Source organism: Kogia breviceps, chromosome 5, assembly GCF_026419965.1.
Source record: "Kogia breviceps isolate mKogBre1 chromosome 5, mKogBre1 haplotype 1, whole genome shotgun sequence".
Classification (NCBI taxonomy): Eukaryota; Metazoa; Chordata; class Mammalia; order Artiodactyla; family Physeteridae; genus Kogia; species Kogia breviceps.
In genome coordinates this window covers 18,220,205-18,239,166 of record NC_081314.1, presented here as the reverse complement: position 1 = coordinate 18,239,166, position 18,962 = coordinate 18,220,205, and the positions used below count along the sequence as shown (strand labels likewise).

General features: G+C 38.7%; 1 protein-coding gene across 5 annotated transcripts in view; it reads left to right on the top strand.

Annotated features, from left to right (window-relative positions):
- Positions 1-18,962, top strand: part of PPP2R3A (protein phosphatase 2 regulatory subunit B''alpha) — a 219,486-nt gene that overhangs the window by 44,150 nt on the left and 156,374 nt on the right. For all 5 annotated transcript variants that reach the window (XM_059065088.2, XM_067033743.1, XM_067033744.1 and 2 more), the window contains one exon: positions 13,779-16,241. In XM_059065088.2, coding sequence (XP_058921071.1) covers positions 14,247-16,241 — 1,995 coding nt within the window. In that variant the 5' untranslated portion in view covers positions 13,779-14,246. The remainder of the gene's footprint in view (positions 1-13,778; positions 16,242-18,962) is intronic.

Below are 18,962 nucleotides of genomic sequence, written 5' to 3'. Positions count from 1 at the left end.
GGGAAGCTGGGATGAAGTGAGGGAGTAGCATTGACATATATACACTACCAAATGTAAAATGGATGGCTAGTGGGCAGCTGCTGCATAGCACAGGGAGATCAGCTCAATGCTTTGTGACCTAGACGGGTGGGATAGGGTGGATGGGAGGGAGGCTCAAGATGGAGGGGATATGGGGATATATGTATACTTACAGATGATTCACTTTGTTGTACAACAGAAACTAACACAATGTTGTAAAGCAATTATACTCCAGTAAAGATACATATTAAAAAAAAAAAGCTTATGAGATTTTTTTTAAACTGAACAAACTAGAAATAGAAGAGAACTTTCTCAATCTGATAAAGGGTATCTACCCAAACTTGCAGCTATCATCATATTTAATGGTGAAAGAATTTTCACTAAGATCAGGTACAAGGCAAGGATTTCTGAACTCACCACTTCTATTCAATATTGTTCTGAAGATCCTAGCCAGTGCAGTAGTCAGTAAGGCAGTAAATATTGGAAAGGAAAAAGTGATAACTCTCTAGTCTCAGACAATATGATTGTCTATATAGAAAATCCCAAGGAGTTTACCCCTCAAATACTATAAGTGAATTTAGCCAGGTGGCAAGTGACAAGATCAATATACATAAGTCAACTGTATCTCTCTATACCAACAACAAACACAATGGAAAATGAAATAAAACTAACAGTACCATTTGTATTAGCATCAAAAAACATGAAATACTTGGGAGTAAATTTAATGAAAGGCCTACAGACATTGCTTAGAGAAATAAAAGAGCATCTAAATAAATGGAGAGATACACTATGTTCATGGATTGTGATGACTGGAGACTTGATATTGTTAAGGTCTCCATTGTTGCCAAATGGAGATTTAGATTCAATGAAATTCCAATCAAAACCCCAGCAGGTTTTCTTTGTGAAAATTGGCACACTGATTCTAGTATCGATAATAGAAGTGCAGAGGACTTAGAATAGCTAAAACAAAAAGAAAAAAATGGAGGATTTACATTATTATTTTAAGGCTTACTATAAAGCTACAATAATTATGACAGAGTGGCATTGGTGTTTATAAAGACAAAAGAAAAGAGAATCCAGAAATAAATCCATATATATGGTAATTTGCTTTTCAGCAAAGGCTCCAACATAATTCAGTGGGGACAGGTTAGTCTTTTGAACAAGTGGTGCTGGGTGATGTTCAAACTCAGCTCATACCATACATAAAAATTAATTCAAAATAGATTGTAGACCTAAACATAAAACTTGAGACCCCCAGTAAAACCTTAAGAGAAAACATCTGTGTCCTTAAGATAGGCAGAGATCTTAAGACTGGATACAAATGTATTAACTATAAAAGAGAATTGGATTAATTGGATTAATAAAATTAGAATTAAAAACAAAAGCTACTGCTCAGGAAATGGAAACGGAAGCCACAGACCAAGAGATAATATCTACATATAAAATATGTAAATGAACTTTTAGAACTCAGTAGTCAGAGACAACCCAAAAGATTTGAATAGAAACTTCACAAAAAATGATACATATGAATTGCTAATAATAAACATAAGAAAAATGCTCAATATCATTAGTCGTCAGGGAAATGCAAATTAAAACCACAGTGGGATACCACTTCACACCCGCTAAAATGGGTAAAATTAAGGAAACTGACAAGTATCCAAAAGGTTGTAGAGCCACTAGAGCTCTCAGGTGTTGCTGATGAGAGCATAAAATGGTAGAACCACTTTGGAAAACTATTTTACAGGTTTTTATAAAATTAAAGTACACTTCTCATGACTCAGTATTTCCATTGTTAATTACCCAAAAGAAATGAACGCATATTCACAAAAAGACTTTTACTTGAAGGTTCACAGCAGTTTTAATTCATACTAGTCCAAACTAGAAACAACCCAGATGTCCATTAACCGAATAGATAAGACAAATTTGGGTATATTTAATTATATATCAATATAATATCTACTAAGCAGTAAAAAGGTATATACAATTGTTGCATGCAATAACATGGATGAATCTCGGAACCATTGTTCGAAGTGAGAGAAGCCAGACTAAAAAGTATACATCTCATGTGATCACATTCATGTGAAGATCTAGAACTGGCAAAATGAATGTATCGTGATAGGACTCAGATCAGCAGTTGTCAGATATTGCAGCATAGGAGAATTGATTGGGAAAGGGCACAGGAATAGTTTTAGGGTGATGTAAATGTTCTTTCTTTTTTAGGACAGTGGTTACTACACAATATGAACATTTTTACTGTATGTAAATTATACATCAGTAAAGCTGACTTAAAATAAAAGTGAGGCGCTGAAGAGCTGAGAGGAAGCTCTCTGTTTTAGCATTTGTCAATTAGTGGGCTTCATGTAAGGTGATCATGTGGATAGATGGGATTTCCAATCTCCAGAAAAGGATTCTTTAATCCATAGTGGGGGCTGGGAGCTGGAGGTAATAAGCCTGGTTTCTGGTGACCTGGACTTGGGCAGGGGAAAGGGGGCTGGTGGACTTGCTCAGAAAGTAGACTTTTACTCAACTTTAAGTCCTTTACCATCCTCTCCTTCATATACAGCCCTGGGGTTGGTGCTTCTCTGGTTCAGTTTTATTCACCAGCAAATAAGATTCCTGTCTTAGCAGGATGAAGGAGGTATGATTTTCTGAGTTTGTGGAGTAGTGGTGGGGAGAACTCTAACTATTCCTCTGCAGACTTTCAAACATTCCCCTGTGTTCAGTCCTCTACCCTAGCCCATTTTTTGTGGTACTTGGTACCTCCTAACCTGGGCCTTTGGAGGTTGTGCAGGGAGAATTGGTTTGTTTGCCATTAATATCCCTTCCTCCTCTACTCTGCTAAGTCATTGACCATTCTGCTGCTGTTTTCTATCTTCATATACAGTGATTTGGGGTTATAGGTGTCACTTAGGTTCTTTGAAGATGGAGTTTACATTCCTATTTTTGTTCTTACTGTTTGGAGGAGGACCTTAGAACTGTAAAATCCATACTGTACATTTTCAACTTCAGCAATACCAAACTCCTGCTAAGTCTCCAAACACACAAGGTTTTTTCATATCTCTCTACCTTTGTAGAATTCCTTTTTGCTTATAAGGTCCCGTTTAATTTCTTCTTCACCTGCTAAGGCTTTTATCTTTCAAAATCCAGTTCTCCCTCCTAACTTTTCTTGTTGGCTGCCTCTGTACCTTTATTTCACAAGAAATCCACTTCATCAGGAAGTTTACTCCGGAGGAAAACCAGGAGCCACTGGAAAGTACTTGTTAGAGTAATCATACACTGATTAAAGTGGAAGTGATAGGAAGTGTTGAATGAACTCTGAAATTGCATATGAACCACTTAGATAGAAATTGGGAAAACAGACCCTGGCCCATTGCAGGGATGAAAGAAGCAGGGAAGATGAAAGCCTTAGGGGAGGTGGGCAGGCAGTGTGCAACAAGACCAGAGGAGAAATAAATGTAAACATTCAATATTTATTTTATTTTATTTTTTTGGCTGCATTGGGTCTTAGTTGCAGCACGTGGAATCTTCATTGAGGCATGCAGGATCTTTCATTGCGGCATGGGCTTCTCTCTAGTTGCGGCGTGTGGGTTTTCTCTCTCTAGTTGTGGCGCGTGGGCTCCAGAGCACGTGGGCTCTGTATTTTGCAGCACGCGGGCTCTCTAGTTGAGGCATGCGGGCTCAGTAGTTGTGGTGCATGGGCTTAGTTGCCCCATGGCACGTGGGATCTTAGTTCCTGACCAGGGATCAAACCTGCATCCCCTGCATTGGAAGGCGATTCCTTACCACTGGACCACCAGGGAAGTCCCATAAACACTCACAATATAAACTCTAATTTCCCTTTCTGCTTTCTACCCCTGATATACATGTTTAGACTGATATTTCATCAAATTGAAGATTGTAAAACACTCATTGCATGTGCCATTAAGAAAGAAAAAACTCAAACTATGATACAATGCTTTCTTATCATTTAGAACTTTTTTACTTATTAGAAGAGTTCTTTTCACAGATATCTTTTAGACAGATATTTTTAATTATACATAACTCTTGTGCATACATAGTCTTTGGGACTGTGCCATAGTCTTTGGGATTTTTTTTTGAAATCTCACTTGCCAAGGTTACCAGTGACCTTCACATTGGCAAAGCCAGTGGGTAATTTTTGTTTTTCCTTGACCTCTCAGCAGCATCCAACACTAGTGACCTCCGTTTTGAAAGTTTCTCCTTCAGCATCCTTGAAATTGCTTCTTAGGATCCCTCTAAGAATTCTGTTCTTCTCTTTAACCCAGAAATGTCAGTGATCCTCAGCCCAGAGCCCTTCTCACTTTATGCACTCACCCTGAGTGACCTCTCAGGGCTGCCTCTCCAACCCAGATCTTGCTGCTGACCTGCAGCAATATATTCATATTTCATGCAGTCATCACCACTTGGAGGTTCCACAGGTACCTCTTCAAACAACACATTCAGAATAAAACTCTTCATCTTTTCTATGGCCACCTCCCATAAAACGAAAACAAAAAGTGTGTTGGAAGTGACAACATTAGTCCCCCAATACCCAAGCGAGAAACCCAAGATTCCTCCCTCTTACTCTCTCCTCCTCCTTTTCTGTGAATTCTTTCTCACTATCTAATCAGTGCCCTTCTCTTTGTTAATTACTGCCACCTTCCTGGTTTAGGGCCTCACCACTTCTTGCATGGATTATTACAGCCTTCTAATTGATTTCCATGCCTCCACTCAGCTACTAGAGTGGTCTTTCTCAAACATAAACCTCATCATGTTACTTCCCAGCCTAAATGTCTTTGTTTCTTTTCACATAGTTTTCCAAATAAAGTTCAGACTGCTTAGGTTAGCACACGAGACAGTCTGTGGTCCAGTTCCTGCTGCTCTCTGGTTTCCTCCCCTCTTGCATGTCTGTACACTCCCTCCAGTGAAATCAGCTGGAACTATCATAGTTCTGTACTCCCTGTGCCATGCTAGGCCTCTGAGCCTTCACATGTATGTCTCCCTCTGCCTAGAGTATTCTTCCTTTCCTTTTTGTCTAACTAATTCTCATGAATCCATCAAAACTAGGTATATACATCCCTTATTTGGGGAAGCCTTTCCTGACTCTTAGATCTGATTTAAATACTCTCTTTCAAAGTGGACAAAGGGCATGAAGAAGGGCTTTGTGAATGAACAACACAAAATGCCTACTAGGTAAATAAAAAGATGTTCAGGCTCAGATTAAAACAATGTACTTCATTTATTCACCTACCAAATTGGCAAAGATTTAAAGAGTGGTATCACTCAAGGAGAATGTGGGGAGATGGGCCCACTCCTACACTGACACTGGAAGTATACATTTGCCATTTTTCTGCAGGGCAGAAAATGGATGTATATATCTATTTATCTAAGAACCATTAAAAAGTATATGCATACACACATACCCCTTTTGACTCAGCATTCTCCTCCTTGCAATATATCCTAAGAAAATAACTTTTTTTGGTAAAACATATTTTCACAAGAAAAATTTCAGGATGTTCATTCATAAAAATATTAACAATGGTTATTTCTGAATGGTAATATGAGTAATTAAAGTGTTTTTCTAACTTTTCTGAGAAGAACATGTATTAATTGTGAGAGCAAAACAGGGGGAAACAGAAGCCCCACCCTAGTGCTCCTGATACCCTGTTGTGCTTGCCTCCCTTGCTGCCCTCGTTAAACAGTGAGTGTGCTGAGGGCTATCACCATGAAGTATTCAGTATCATCCCACCAGCACCTGGCTCAGAGTAGAAAACGCTGGATGAGTGAGTTATACCAGTAACAGCTAACAGTTATTGAGTATTTCCTGTGTCTTGGGCATTGTTCTAAGCATTTGACATATTAACCTCATTCTCATGAGATGGGTACTATTATTATCTCTGTTTTGCAGGTGAAACAGGCTGACAAAAGTTAACCAACTTCTGTAAGGCCACACAGCTGTAAGTGGCAGGGGTGGGATTCAAACCCATGCAGACTGGCTTTTACTAGTGACACAAGATAGCATCGTGGTTCTGAGTTAGATTGTATCTCCGATTGAGAATAGTTGGATTATATTCCATGTCTAGGATTCCAGCCAGACAATTGGGCATCAGTTGAATTGTGGTCTAAATAGAAAGGCAGAATTTGACACCCACAGATCTGAACCAAATACCAGGGAAGTAATCTTCATTTCTTTGGCCTTTTAAAAACAAAAACTCAAATCATTTTAGACTGTAAACTGCTCATTGAAATTGGTATCACCCCTTGGGATTTAGCTTTGTTATATGTTCCCTCTCTCTGTTATTCATGTCCCTTCAAAACTTAAAGACCTAAATTTTTTATTAGTTCTTTAACTCTTCTTCCCACCACTTCTCTTTCTCAGTAAGATTACTTATGACAAGTTCATCAAATTTTATTTTTAAAACCTATCAATCTTCATTTTTGCCATATCTTCTCTTTTTTTCTTCATATTTTCTTTTAAAGTCTCAGAATTTCTGAAAGCTGCATTCCTATTATCTGGAACTGTACTGAATAATATGATGGCCACTAGCCATATGTGGCTTTCTAAGTTAAAATTAATCAAAATTAATATGAATAGGCAAAAGATTTAAACAGTGCTTCTCCAGGGAGATACGGGGCTGGTCAGTAAGCACAGGAAAAGATGTTCAACATCATTAGCCATGTAGATGTAGGTTAAAGCCCCAATGAGATAACACTACACACTATTAGAAAGGCTAAAATAGAAAATACTGACAATCACAAATGTTGAAGAGGATGAAGAGGATGTGGAATCCACCATATCTCTCATACATAACTGGTGGGAATGTAAAATGGTATAGCCGCTCTGGTAAACAGTTTGGCGGTTTCTTATAAAACTACACTTAACGTTCAACCCAACAATCAGACTTGTAAATAACCTGTGGTTAATTACAATAGAGAAATGAAAAACATGTTCACACAAAAACCTGCACACTAATACCACAGCAGCTTTATTTGTAATAACCAAAACTGCAGACAACATAAATATCCTTTAATAGGTGAATGGGCAGACAAGCTGTGGTATATCCATACAATAAACTCAACAATAAAAAGGAATGAACTGTTGATAACATGCAGTAAAGTGAATGACTCTCAAAATCATTGTGTTCAGTGAGAGAAGCCAATCTCAAAAGCTTACACACTGTGTGATGCCACACATAAAACATTCTTGAAATGACAAAATCATAATGATAGAGAACAGATCAGTGGTCTGTTGAGTGTATGACTACAAAAGGGTAGTATGAGGAGTTTTGAGGGACAATGGGGTAGTTCTGTATCCTGATTGTAGTGGTACTTACTATAAAAGGAAGGGAAGAAGGAAAGAAAAGGAAGAAATGATTCATGTAAAACTGGTGATATCCAAATAAGCTCTGTTAATAGTCAATTTCCTAGTTTTGGTCACTGTGCTGTGGTGATATAGGATGTTACCATTCAAGGAAACTGGGGGAAGGGTACACAGGAACTCTCTATATTATTTTTGTAACTTCTATGTGAGTCTACAACAATTTCAAAATTAAAATTTTTAAAATAAAGTTACAATTTAGTGCTTCAGTTACACCAACCTCGTTTTAAGTACTCAGCAGTCCCATGTGGCTAATGGCAGCCATATCAGTGCAGATATGGAATGTTGCCATCAATGCAGAAAGTTTTATTAGATAGCACTGGTCTAAAAGCATACGTCTGACTCTGACCAGTGTTCTCTCCTCCTTGACTATTTCAGATTCTAATATCACATGAATACTTTCTTGTATTTTCTGTCATGTTACTTTATCAACTTGTTGTTTTGCTTATTTTCAAACCTAGAGAAATACTTCTCTTTACTTTCTCAAATTTCATGTCAATTTAGGAATTTATTTGACATGGGTTTTAATAGGTATCTGGATATTAAAATTTCTAACAGTTCTACATTTTGCTTCTGGACCAGTTTTATCACCTGTATTAAGATATAGTCCTGGGACTTCTCTGGCAGTCCAGTGGTTAGGACTCCGTGCTTCCACTGCCGGGGGGGCATGGGTTTGGTCCCTGGTCAGGGAACTAAGATCCCGCATGCTGCACGGCGCAGCCAAAAAAAAAAAAGATTAAAAAAAAAGAAGCTCTCGTACAGTTATTCTAATATACTTTCTTGACAGTATCCATTGTATTTTCCTTCTCTTTTATCCTTACCCAAAAGCTTTTTCAAAATCTTGGATTTCTGAAAAGGTGCTTAGTTTTTCGTGTTTGGTGCTGTTTCTTCCCTGTCTTCTGGATGTACATCTTTTGAAAATGTAGTTCCTTCGATTGCCATGTTCTAGTCTTTTGTCCCATAACACTTATTCCTCTTTGGCACCTTTGTATTTTCACTTTAAAATTAATGGGTACTCACTTTATTGTGGAACTTTACTATGGAACTTTATACTTGAGCTTCATCCACCCTGCATGATACTTAGCTTTATAGTTTTATATGAGCCACCATCTGGGATTTGAAGGCAAGGCAGTAGAGAATGAAACAACAGCTCAGGATCCATTCACATAGCAACAAAGTTGAGACACTGAAGGAAAAAAAAGAATAGGGGTGACTCACCTGAAGAAAGCGACAAAAAAAGAAAAAGAAAGGAATATTGAAATTAAGATTTATATATTTGTGGAAGGAAAATCTGAATATTATAATGATGTCAGTGTTCCTTCAAAATAATTCATAAGTTTATTGCAATTATAATCAAATTCCTATAGGATTTTTCTTAAAACTTGACAATACAGAAACTCAGCTGGAAGACCATCAAAGAATATTTGAAGTGTAAAAAAGAATCATAATTAGAAATAAAAACAGAGTAATAATCATTGAATCTGAAGAGCCAGGTAATATACCCTAAACAGTATAAGAATTCAACAAAAGAAAGGGTTCTTCTTGAATTAATTGTATAAATTGTATCTGATTTCACTGTCTCTAATACATAAATAAAGGATATGAATAGAAAATTTACCAAAGAAGAAATATAACAAATAAGGAAAATAAACAGAATTTTCTAGGATTGAAGAAACAAAAATGAAAACAATGAAGTTCTGTTTCTCATTATTAAATGGGTAAAGTTTTTTATCATTAAAATGCAGATGCAATTGATGGTACAGTTAAACTCATGCTCTCCGTCCTATCGTGGGCTTACTGCACCTTTCTTGGTGCAGTAGTATTGCACATTCTATCATTCAACGAATCATATCAGCTCTACCTTTGAAATATATACAGCGTTTAAATGTCTCCAGTGGGCTTCCCTGGTGGCGCAGTTTGTTGAGAGTCTGCCTGCTAATGCAGGGGACACGGGTTCGAGCCCTGGTCTGGGAGGATCCCGCATGCCGCGGAGCAGCTGGGCCCGTGAGCCACAACTGCTGAGCGTGCGTGTCTGGAGCCTGTGCTCCTCAACAGGAGAGGCCGCGATGGTAAGAGGCCCGCACACCGTGGTGAAGAGTGGCCCCCACTTGCCACAACTAGAGAAAGCCCTCGCACAGAAACGAAGACGCAACACAGCAAAAATAAATAAATAAGTTAATAAACTCCTACCCCCTACATCTTTAAATGTCTCCAGTGTTCCTCTCCTGGTTCAAGCCCACAGCCTTCTTGCCTGATTTATTGCTATAGCCCCTGACTTGTTTCTTCTTATCTTGCTCCTCTGCAATCTCCTCTGAACACAGAAGCCAAAATTACTAATTTAAAATGTAAGTCTGCCAGCAATCCCACTACTGGGCATACACCCTGAGAAAACCATAATTCAAAAAGAGTCATGTACCACGGTGTTCATTGCAGCACTATTTACAATAGCCAGGACATGGAGGCAACCTAAGTGTCCATCGACAGATGAATGGGTAAAGATGATGTGGCACATATATACAATGGAATATTACTCAGCTATAAAAAGAAACAAAATTGAGTTATTTATAGTGAGGTGGATGAACCTAGAGTCTGTCATACAGAGTGAAGTAAGTCAGAAAGAGAAAAACAAGTACTGTATGCTAACACATACATATGGAATCTAAAAAAAAAAATGGTTCTGATGAACCTAGGGGCAGGACAGGAATAAAGACACAGATGTAGAGAATGGACTTGAGGACACGGGGGTGGGGAAGGGTAAGCTGGGACGAAGTGTGAGAGTGGCATCAACATATATACACTACCGAGTGTAAAATAATTAGCCAGTGGGAAGCAGCTGCATAGCACAGGGAGATCAGCTCAGGGCTTTGTGACCACCTAGAGGGGTGGGATAGAGAGGGAGATGCAAGAGGGGATGGGATATGGGGATATACGTATACGTATAGCTGATTCCCGTTGTTATACAGCAGAAACTAACACAACGTTGTAAAGCAATTATACTCCAATAAAGATGTTACATAACTAACTAAAAAAAAAAATGTAAGTCTGATCATGTCATTTCTCTGCTCAGTAGACATCAGTTGTATCCCAGCTCACTCAGAGTAAAGCCAAATTCATCATATTAGTCTACAGACCCTGCATGGTTTAGTCTCCCACCTTTCCTTTCTGACCTCGTCTCCCACACTGCCCCCCTTGCTTTCTCGACTCTGTTCATGTTAGCCTCCTTGTCATTCTTGTAGTAAGTCAAGCATACTCATACCTCAGAGCCTTTTTACTTATGGTTATTCTGCCTGAGATGTTTCAGCCCAAAATACCTCCTCAACCTGCTCCCTCTCTTCTTTCAGATCTCTGTTCAGATGTCAGTGAGGTCTTCCCTGACTGCCCTTTGTAACACAGTACCCTCTCATCCTTTCTAAGCCCTTGCTCCACTTCATTTTTCTCTATTGCACATATCACCATCTAAGTTATGTTTACTTATGTATTGTTTTTCTTTTTCCAGCTAGATTATCAGTTCAGTAGGGACAGGGACTTTATTCACAGCTGTATCCCTAGCAGTTAGCAAGTGCCTGGCACATAGTAGGCACTCATTATTTATTGATTAAGTAGGAACATTTTTTTTTTTTTTTTTTTTTTTTTTTTGTGGTATGCGGGCCTCTCACTGCTGTGGCCTCTCCCGTTGCGGAGCACAGGCTCCGGACGCGCAGGCCTAGCGGCCATGGCTCACGGGCTTAGTTGCTCCGCGGCATGTGGGATCTTCCCGGACCGGGGCACGAACCCGTGACCCCTGCATCGGCAGGCGGATTCTCAACCACTGCGCCACCAGGGAAGCCCAAGTAGGAACATTGATTGAACATTTCTGTTTTGTTTTTAAAATTTTTTTCTTTTATTCTTTTATTCTTTTTTCTTTTTTTAATTTTTTTATTGGAGTATTGTTGATTTACAATGTTGTGTTAGTCTCTGCTGTACAGCAAAGTAAGTTATACATATTTTATGATAGTTTGTGTCCCTCCATCTGGCAGATATAACAATTAGAAACATATACACATCTAACAACAGAGTATCAAAATACAGAAAGCAAAACAAATTAAGGGAGCAATAGAAAACTCAACAATAATATTTGGAGACTTCAATAGCCCCACTTTCAATAATGGATAGAACTACTAGGCAGAAGTTGATTGAACCTTTTTGGATAGCAACTTACAGCATGGTTTAAAAGCCTTTTTTTTAAAGTAAGAGAATGTTAAATTCTATCCATTGATGATGAGAGAGAGAGGTCTGCATGTAGCAGGGTCTGAGAGGATGAGATCAAGAGCAGTAATAAAGGTTGTTTTTCTCTCTCTCTCAGAGAGTAAGAAAAGAGATTATGGTAGCGTAATAATTTCCAAGTATAGAGGAAGTTGTACAATCAAGAACAACCACTGTGTTGGCCATCTTTAATAAACTCAAAATGGATCAAAGACCTGAACATAAGGCTGGACACTATAAAACTCTTAGAGAAAAACATAGGCAGAACACTCTTTGACATAAATCGCAGCAAGATCTTTTTTGACACACCTACTAGAGTAATAAAAATAAAACCAAAAGTAAACAAATGGGACCTAATTAAACTTAAAAGCTTTTGTACAACAAAGGAAACCATAAACAAGACGAAAAGCAACCCTCAGAATGGGAGAAAATATTTGGAAACGAAGCAACTGACAAAGGATTAATCTCCAAAATATACAAACAGCTCATACAGCTCAATATCAAAAAAACACAACCCAATCACACAAGACCTAAATAGACATTTCACCAAAGAAGACATACAGATGGCCAACAAACAGATGAAATGCTCAACATCACTAATTATTAGAGAAATGCAAATCAAAACTGCAATGAGGTGTCACCTCACACCAGTCAGAATGGCCATCATCAAAAAATCTACAAACAGTAAATGCTGGAGAGGGTGTGGAGAAAAGGGAACCCACTTGGCACGGTTGGTGGGAATGTAAATTGGTACAGCCACTATGGATAACAGTATGGAGATTCCTTAAAAAACTAAGAATAGGGCTTCCCTGGTGGCGCAGTGGTTGAGAATCCGCCTGCCGATGCAGGAGACACGGGTTCGTGCCCTGGTCCGGGAAGATCCCACATGCCGCGGAGCAACTAAGCCCGTGAGCCATGGCCGCTAGGCCTGCGTGTCCGGAGCCTGTGCTCCGCAACGGGAGAGGCCACAACAGTGAGAGGCCCGCATACCGCAAAAAAAAAAAAAAAAAAAAAAAAACTAAGAATAGAGCTACCATATGATCCTGCAATCCCACTCCTGGGCATATATCCAGAGAAAACTATAATTCGAAAAGATACATGCACCCCAGTGTTTATTGCAGCACTATTTACAATAGCCAAGACATGGAAGCAACCTAAATGTCCATCAGCAGAGGAATGGATAAAGAAAATGTGGTACATGTATATAATGGAATATTACTCAGCCATAAAAAGGAACAAAATTGGGTTATTTGTAGAGACATGGATGGACCTAGAGACTGTCATACAGAGTGAAGTAAGTCAGAAAGAGAAAAACAAATATCGTATATTAACACATATATGTGGAATCTAGAAAAATGGTATTAATGATCTTATTTGCAAAGCAGAAATAGAGACACATAGAGAACCAATGTAAGGATACCAAGGGGGAAAGGAGGGGAGTGGGATGAATTGGGAGATTGGGATTGACATATATACACAGTAGATACTGTGTATAAAACAGATAACTAATGAGAACCTACTATATAGCTCAGGGAACTCAGTGCTCTGTGGTGACCTAAATGGGAAGGAAATACAAAAAAGAGGGGATATATATATACGTCCAGCTGATTCACCTTGCTGTACAGTAGAAACTAACACAACATTGTAAAGCAACTGTACTCCAATAAAAATTAAAAGGAAAAAAAAGAAAAGAAAACTACGTTGATGGAAAAAATTTTTTGATGCAGGTCAGTAGCAGAAAATAAGGCTATAGGTGACGAATAGATGTTACAAGCGTTGAAAATGAGTCAGAGGAGCTAGGACTGCCATGATGCATGATAGAGATCAGTAATGTGAATTCTTGAACTATGAGAGGTGAGAAAGCTCTCTAAATCCAAGCTAGTTAGTGTCATATAAGATAGCAAGGAGGGTAGGATAAGAAATATCAATTGAGAGGCAGTTGTAACAAGGCAGAGTTGAGGTATTACTACTCTAGGTTAGTAAGGAGTGTATGAAGCAAAGGCATGAATCAAAGATAAGCCGTCAATGATGTGGCAAAGAATGAGGTGATTAACTGCATATGGGATGCAAAGGGAGAGGAAATAAAAGCTTCTCTCAGTATTGAGATCATATTCCCTTTTAATTATTTTCTTTTTCATTATAGGTTTTCCTGTCATTCACAGAAAAATGGATCATTTAAACCTTTGGAGGACTCAGTTATCACAATACTTCTATACTACCAAATGAGATTCATGACAGTAAATTTATGACCATAAATGTCTGCATCATAGAACTGCTGAAGAACTAAAAGAGAATATTCTTTAATCTTCTTAAACTTTATTCCTAAAAATAAGCCTATAGTATCATGATATTACTAAATTAAACTAGAAGGCACAATTATTAAATTATTAGACTTGTTAATAAGAGCACACATGTGCAACGGCTACTGTATCCTGACAGTTACCAAACCTCAAATTTTGATGATTTCCCTTTGTGGGAAAGGTCATTATATTTGCAAGAAACCACTGAACATTGTCATCAAATATATTTTCAGCTGAGTGTCATTTAGGAGAATTTACTTGAAACAAGTTCTAGAAAATTCCACGCCCCACCACTAAGTGGATTTGATATTATGGCAGCAACTTACAGACTTGTGGTTAGTACTGTGAACCACTACAGCAGTGTGGTGATAGACCGGCGTTTTGAGCAAGCTGTACATTATTGCACTGGAACCTGCCACACCTTCACGCATGGAGTTGACTGCATTGTGGTCCATCATAGTGTTTGTGCAGACCTCTTACACATCCCTGTGTCTCAGTTCAGAGATGCAGATCTGGACTGTCTGTTTCTACCCCATGAAAATGGGTTTTCCTCAGCTGAAGGTGACTATCCTCATCAGGCCCTCACAGGCATACCCAGGGTCAGGAAAGGATCTACATTTCAGAACACCTGTAACTTAAAGGACATTGCAGGAGAAGCAATCAGTTTTGCCAGTGGGAAAATAAAAGAATTTTCCCTTGAAAAACTCAAAAACTCTAACCACGCAGCTTACAGAAAGGGAAGGAAAGTTAAGTCTGACTCATTTAACAGGAGGTCAGTTGATTTTGACTTGCTCTGTGGCCATTATAACCATGATGGGAACTCCCCATCCTTTGGTTTACTCCGGAGTTCCTCAGTTGAGGAAAAATCTTTATCCCATAGAAACTCACTCGATATGAACCTGACTTCATTGCTTCTTCACAACTTCTCTGAAGAAGACCTGGTTACTCAGATTTTGGAAAAACATAAAATAGATAATTTTTCTTCTGGAACAGACATAAAGATGTGCTTAGACATCCTGCTAAAATGCTCTGAGGATTTGAAAAAATGCACAGACATCATAAAACAATGTATAAAGAAAAAGTCAGGGAGTAGCATCAATGAAGGAAATGGTAATGATGCAATTTCTAGCTCTGAAACTGTCTATATGAATGTAATGACCAGGTTAGCATCCTATCTGAAAAAGCTACCATTTGAATTCATGCAGTCTGGGAATAATGAGGCTATAGATTTAACAGAACTGGTCAGTAATATGCCTAGTTTACAGCTGACTCCCTTCTCCCCAGTATTTGGCACTGAACAGCCCCCTAAGTATGAGGATGTTGTCCAGCTCTCAGCCCCTGACTCTGGACCCTTTCAAACTATAGAATTGCAAGATGACAAGCACAGTTCTAGGAAAACAGACACTGTAAAATCCATTCCAAACAACTCTACAAATTCCTTGTGTAATTTAGAGATAAGTGATCCCAGACCTCTAAAAAATGTCCAGCTTCAATCACAGTCATTAACCATAAACGCTTTAGAAAATGTTTCTTCTGGTAATCTAATGGAAACCCTTTATATTGAGGAAGAGTCAGATGGAAAGAAAGCATTAGATAAAGGACAGAGGACAGAAAATGGACCCAGTCAGGAGTCGTTAAAGGTAAATGAAGATAGAGCAGAATTATCAGATCGTGGTACTCATCTTAAAAAATGCCCTGCCTCAATGCAAAATGAAATTGGTAAGATATTTGAGAAACCAGTTGTTAATCTACCTGAGGAAGATCTTAAATCAAAAGTTCCTAAAGTTGAAGAGGGAAACCACAGAGATTTTATGAATCCTAACAGTCAGGAAGAGATAGATAAATTGTTAATGGATTTGGAATCTTTCTCACAGAAAATGGAGACCTCTCTAAGAGAGCCACTTGCCAAAGGTGAAAGCTCTGTCTCTCTAAATAGTCATAGTCAGTTGACTGGTCACCTCCCTGTAGATCTTGAGCCTAAATCTAAAGTCTCTTCACCCACGGAAAAAGTCTCGCCTTCCTGCCTAACAAGGATTATTGAAACCAATGGACACAAAATAGAGGAAGAGGATCGAGCCCTCTTAATGCGAATTCTAGAAAGCATTGAAGACTTTGCTCAAGAACTGGTTGAATGCAAATCAGGCAGAGGGAACCTATCACAAGAAAAAGAGATGATGCAAATTCTACAAGAAACCTTGACAACTTCCTCGCAGGCCAGTTTATCAGTCTGTAGAAGTCCTGTTGGTGATAACGCCAATGACACTACCTCAGTGGTTTTGATTCAGCAGACCCCAGAGGTGATCAAGGTAAGACCCGACAATCTTCAGTTCTGAGATGTCTCCAAAGAAATGTTCTAATGTTTGCAAAATTTATAAACACAAACTTTTTTTATTACTCATTTTATGTTCTACTAAAGCTCCTGCCCTGTACTAGGCACGGTCTCACTAAGTTCAGTGGAGAAAGCCAAAAAGCAAAGTCTTTAGAGTCAATCAGACTAGTTCTAGTTGCCTTCCCCACATCCTTTATCATCTTCCTAGCTCTGTGACCAAAGGAAAGTTACTTAGCCTTAATATTCTCATCTATATAATGGAAACAATAACGATCAAGGTAACTTATGTGAAGCACAAGCAAGGTGCCTCACACAAAGTAGGCATTTAATATTAGTTCTCACCCTCAGTCAACCAGTAGGCTACTTATTACTGAATGCTGTGTATAGTGCAAGCCAGTGTAGAACTTAAAATCTAGTTGGGGAAACAAAGCTAACATACCAGAAACAGTATGTGAACATGTAAGCATGTCTCTGAAAGTTTTGTTAGTGCAGTAGGTCTTCAAAGAAGGTAAAGACTAGAGGATGTGAGATTTCCTTCATCATGCAAGTGGGAATAAATATCCATCTACAGTCATAGGGTAGAAGTATTTTCAAAAGGCTTTGAATCTACCCTGCTACTGATAGCATTGTTTTTGAATAATCCCAGAAAGGGAGTTATCTGCCCATTTGTAGGTATGTGTGTGTGTCTTAGCACAACAGGATTATTTTTGTTCATTTTACATGTCAGCACAGTTGGTAAGAGGCTCTGCTCCACTTCACTCAGGGACCCAGGCTGATGGATGCTCCATGTTCCTACAGCTGCCCCATTGCCCCATTTGGAATATGTGGCCTGTGAATTCACTGAGGAAGGCAAAGAAAGAGATGGAGCTTTTAACTGCCTTGTCCCACACATGACACGCTTCCCATCTGCTCACAATCCGGTGATTACAACCTGAAGTCTAAGAATTATAGGGGAGCACATAGAATATTTGGTGAGCACTGTCTCTACCATATGAATATACCATACATGCCAACGTGTATGAATTCAGACATGAAGCCAAATCAACAAAGCAAGTTGTAAAATAATGATATGAATTATTTAGAGGTATTTACATTTGTCCAAAAAGTATGAATAAATACATGAATACATCAAATACAGTATTCAGAACAATGATTAATCCCTAGAGGAAGGAAGAGAGATGGAACTGAGGAAGGGTGCCCAGGGCCTCAGTAAAATTAGTAATGTTCTATTTCATAATCTGATGATGGATCATAAGTATTTTGTCATATTGTTTTATGCCATGTTTTATATCTTTAATGTAGTAAATTTAAAAAACAAATGGATATTAGAGATGGCATAAATATGACCAAGTTAAAAAACAAGTTACTTATTATTTTAGCATTAATGTATTCTTTGGAACAGGAAAAAATGCATATTGTGATCAGATGAATAAATTTTACCTCATATTTGTTTTGTGGCTGTTGTTCTCCTGTGCACATTTTTAGTTACTAGTGACACTAAAGTTTAAAACAATACCTACTTAAGGTTATTAAATAATTTAGGTCTAAAGATCCTCAAGTGTTCACTGAGCATTTCTGTGAAATCTCTGTGTGAGCCTCCTCATTCATTGATTCACAGATGGTAATATCTTTAGTTAATGTGGGTCAATGCTGGGGAGAGGAACTATGGAAATTAATTATAAAAATAAGAAAAAAATCCTTTCATGTACACAGGCAATACTTATGTGCTTAATATTTTATAAAGAAAAGAAAATGCCTACATAGCAACCTCAAAATGGTAACAACAGAAGATCTAATGGTTTCTGTGATCTGAGCCATGCCAAGATATTTAGATGTATTATCTCACTATTTCCCCATTAAAAAAAAAAAAAGGCTAGGGCTTCCCTGGTGGCGCAGTGGTTGAGAGTCCGCCTGCTGATGCAGGGGACACGGGTTCGTGCCCCGGCCCGGGAAGATCCCACATGCCGCGGAGTGGCTAGGCCCGTGAGCCATGGCTGCTGAGCCTGTGCATCTGGAGCCTGTGCTCCACAACAGGAGAGGCCACAACAGTGAGAGGCCTGCGTAACGAAAAAAAAAAAAAAAGTCTACTTTCTCTGATGACATATTCCAATGTCTCAAAACCACTCTAGCCAGAAACTCTTACTGTAATATAGTGTTTTGCATTTTATTTAACCTTCTTGCCCCATTATCTTCTGTGAAAAAAGGAGACAAAATTCTTCTAGGAGAGGTGGGCTACAGAAAGCAGAAAATGTGAACTTGAAGCCAAGAATAGGTCCTGTGCAGCACCTCTCCTGTGTCCCTGGCTGACAGCTCATAAGTGGGTCTCCAATCTACGTACAGCTACCTAAAAATGACACACTGGCCTCTAATGAGCGCCCCAGTTTTTTGACAAGTATGGACTGAAGTCAAAATCATATTAAAAGACTCTCCCATAGGTCTTTTTTTTTTAACATCTTTATTTGAGTATAACTGCTTTACAATAGTGTGTAGTTTCTCCTTTACAACAAAGTGAATCAGTTATACATATACATATGTTCCCATATCTCTTCCCTCTTGCATCACCCTCCCTCCCACCCTCCCTATCCTACCCCTCTAGGTGGTCACAAAGCACAGAGGTGATCTCCCTGTGCTAAGCAGCAGCTTCCCACTAGCTATCTAATTTACATTTGGTAGTGTATATATGTCCCTGCCACTCTCT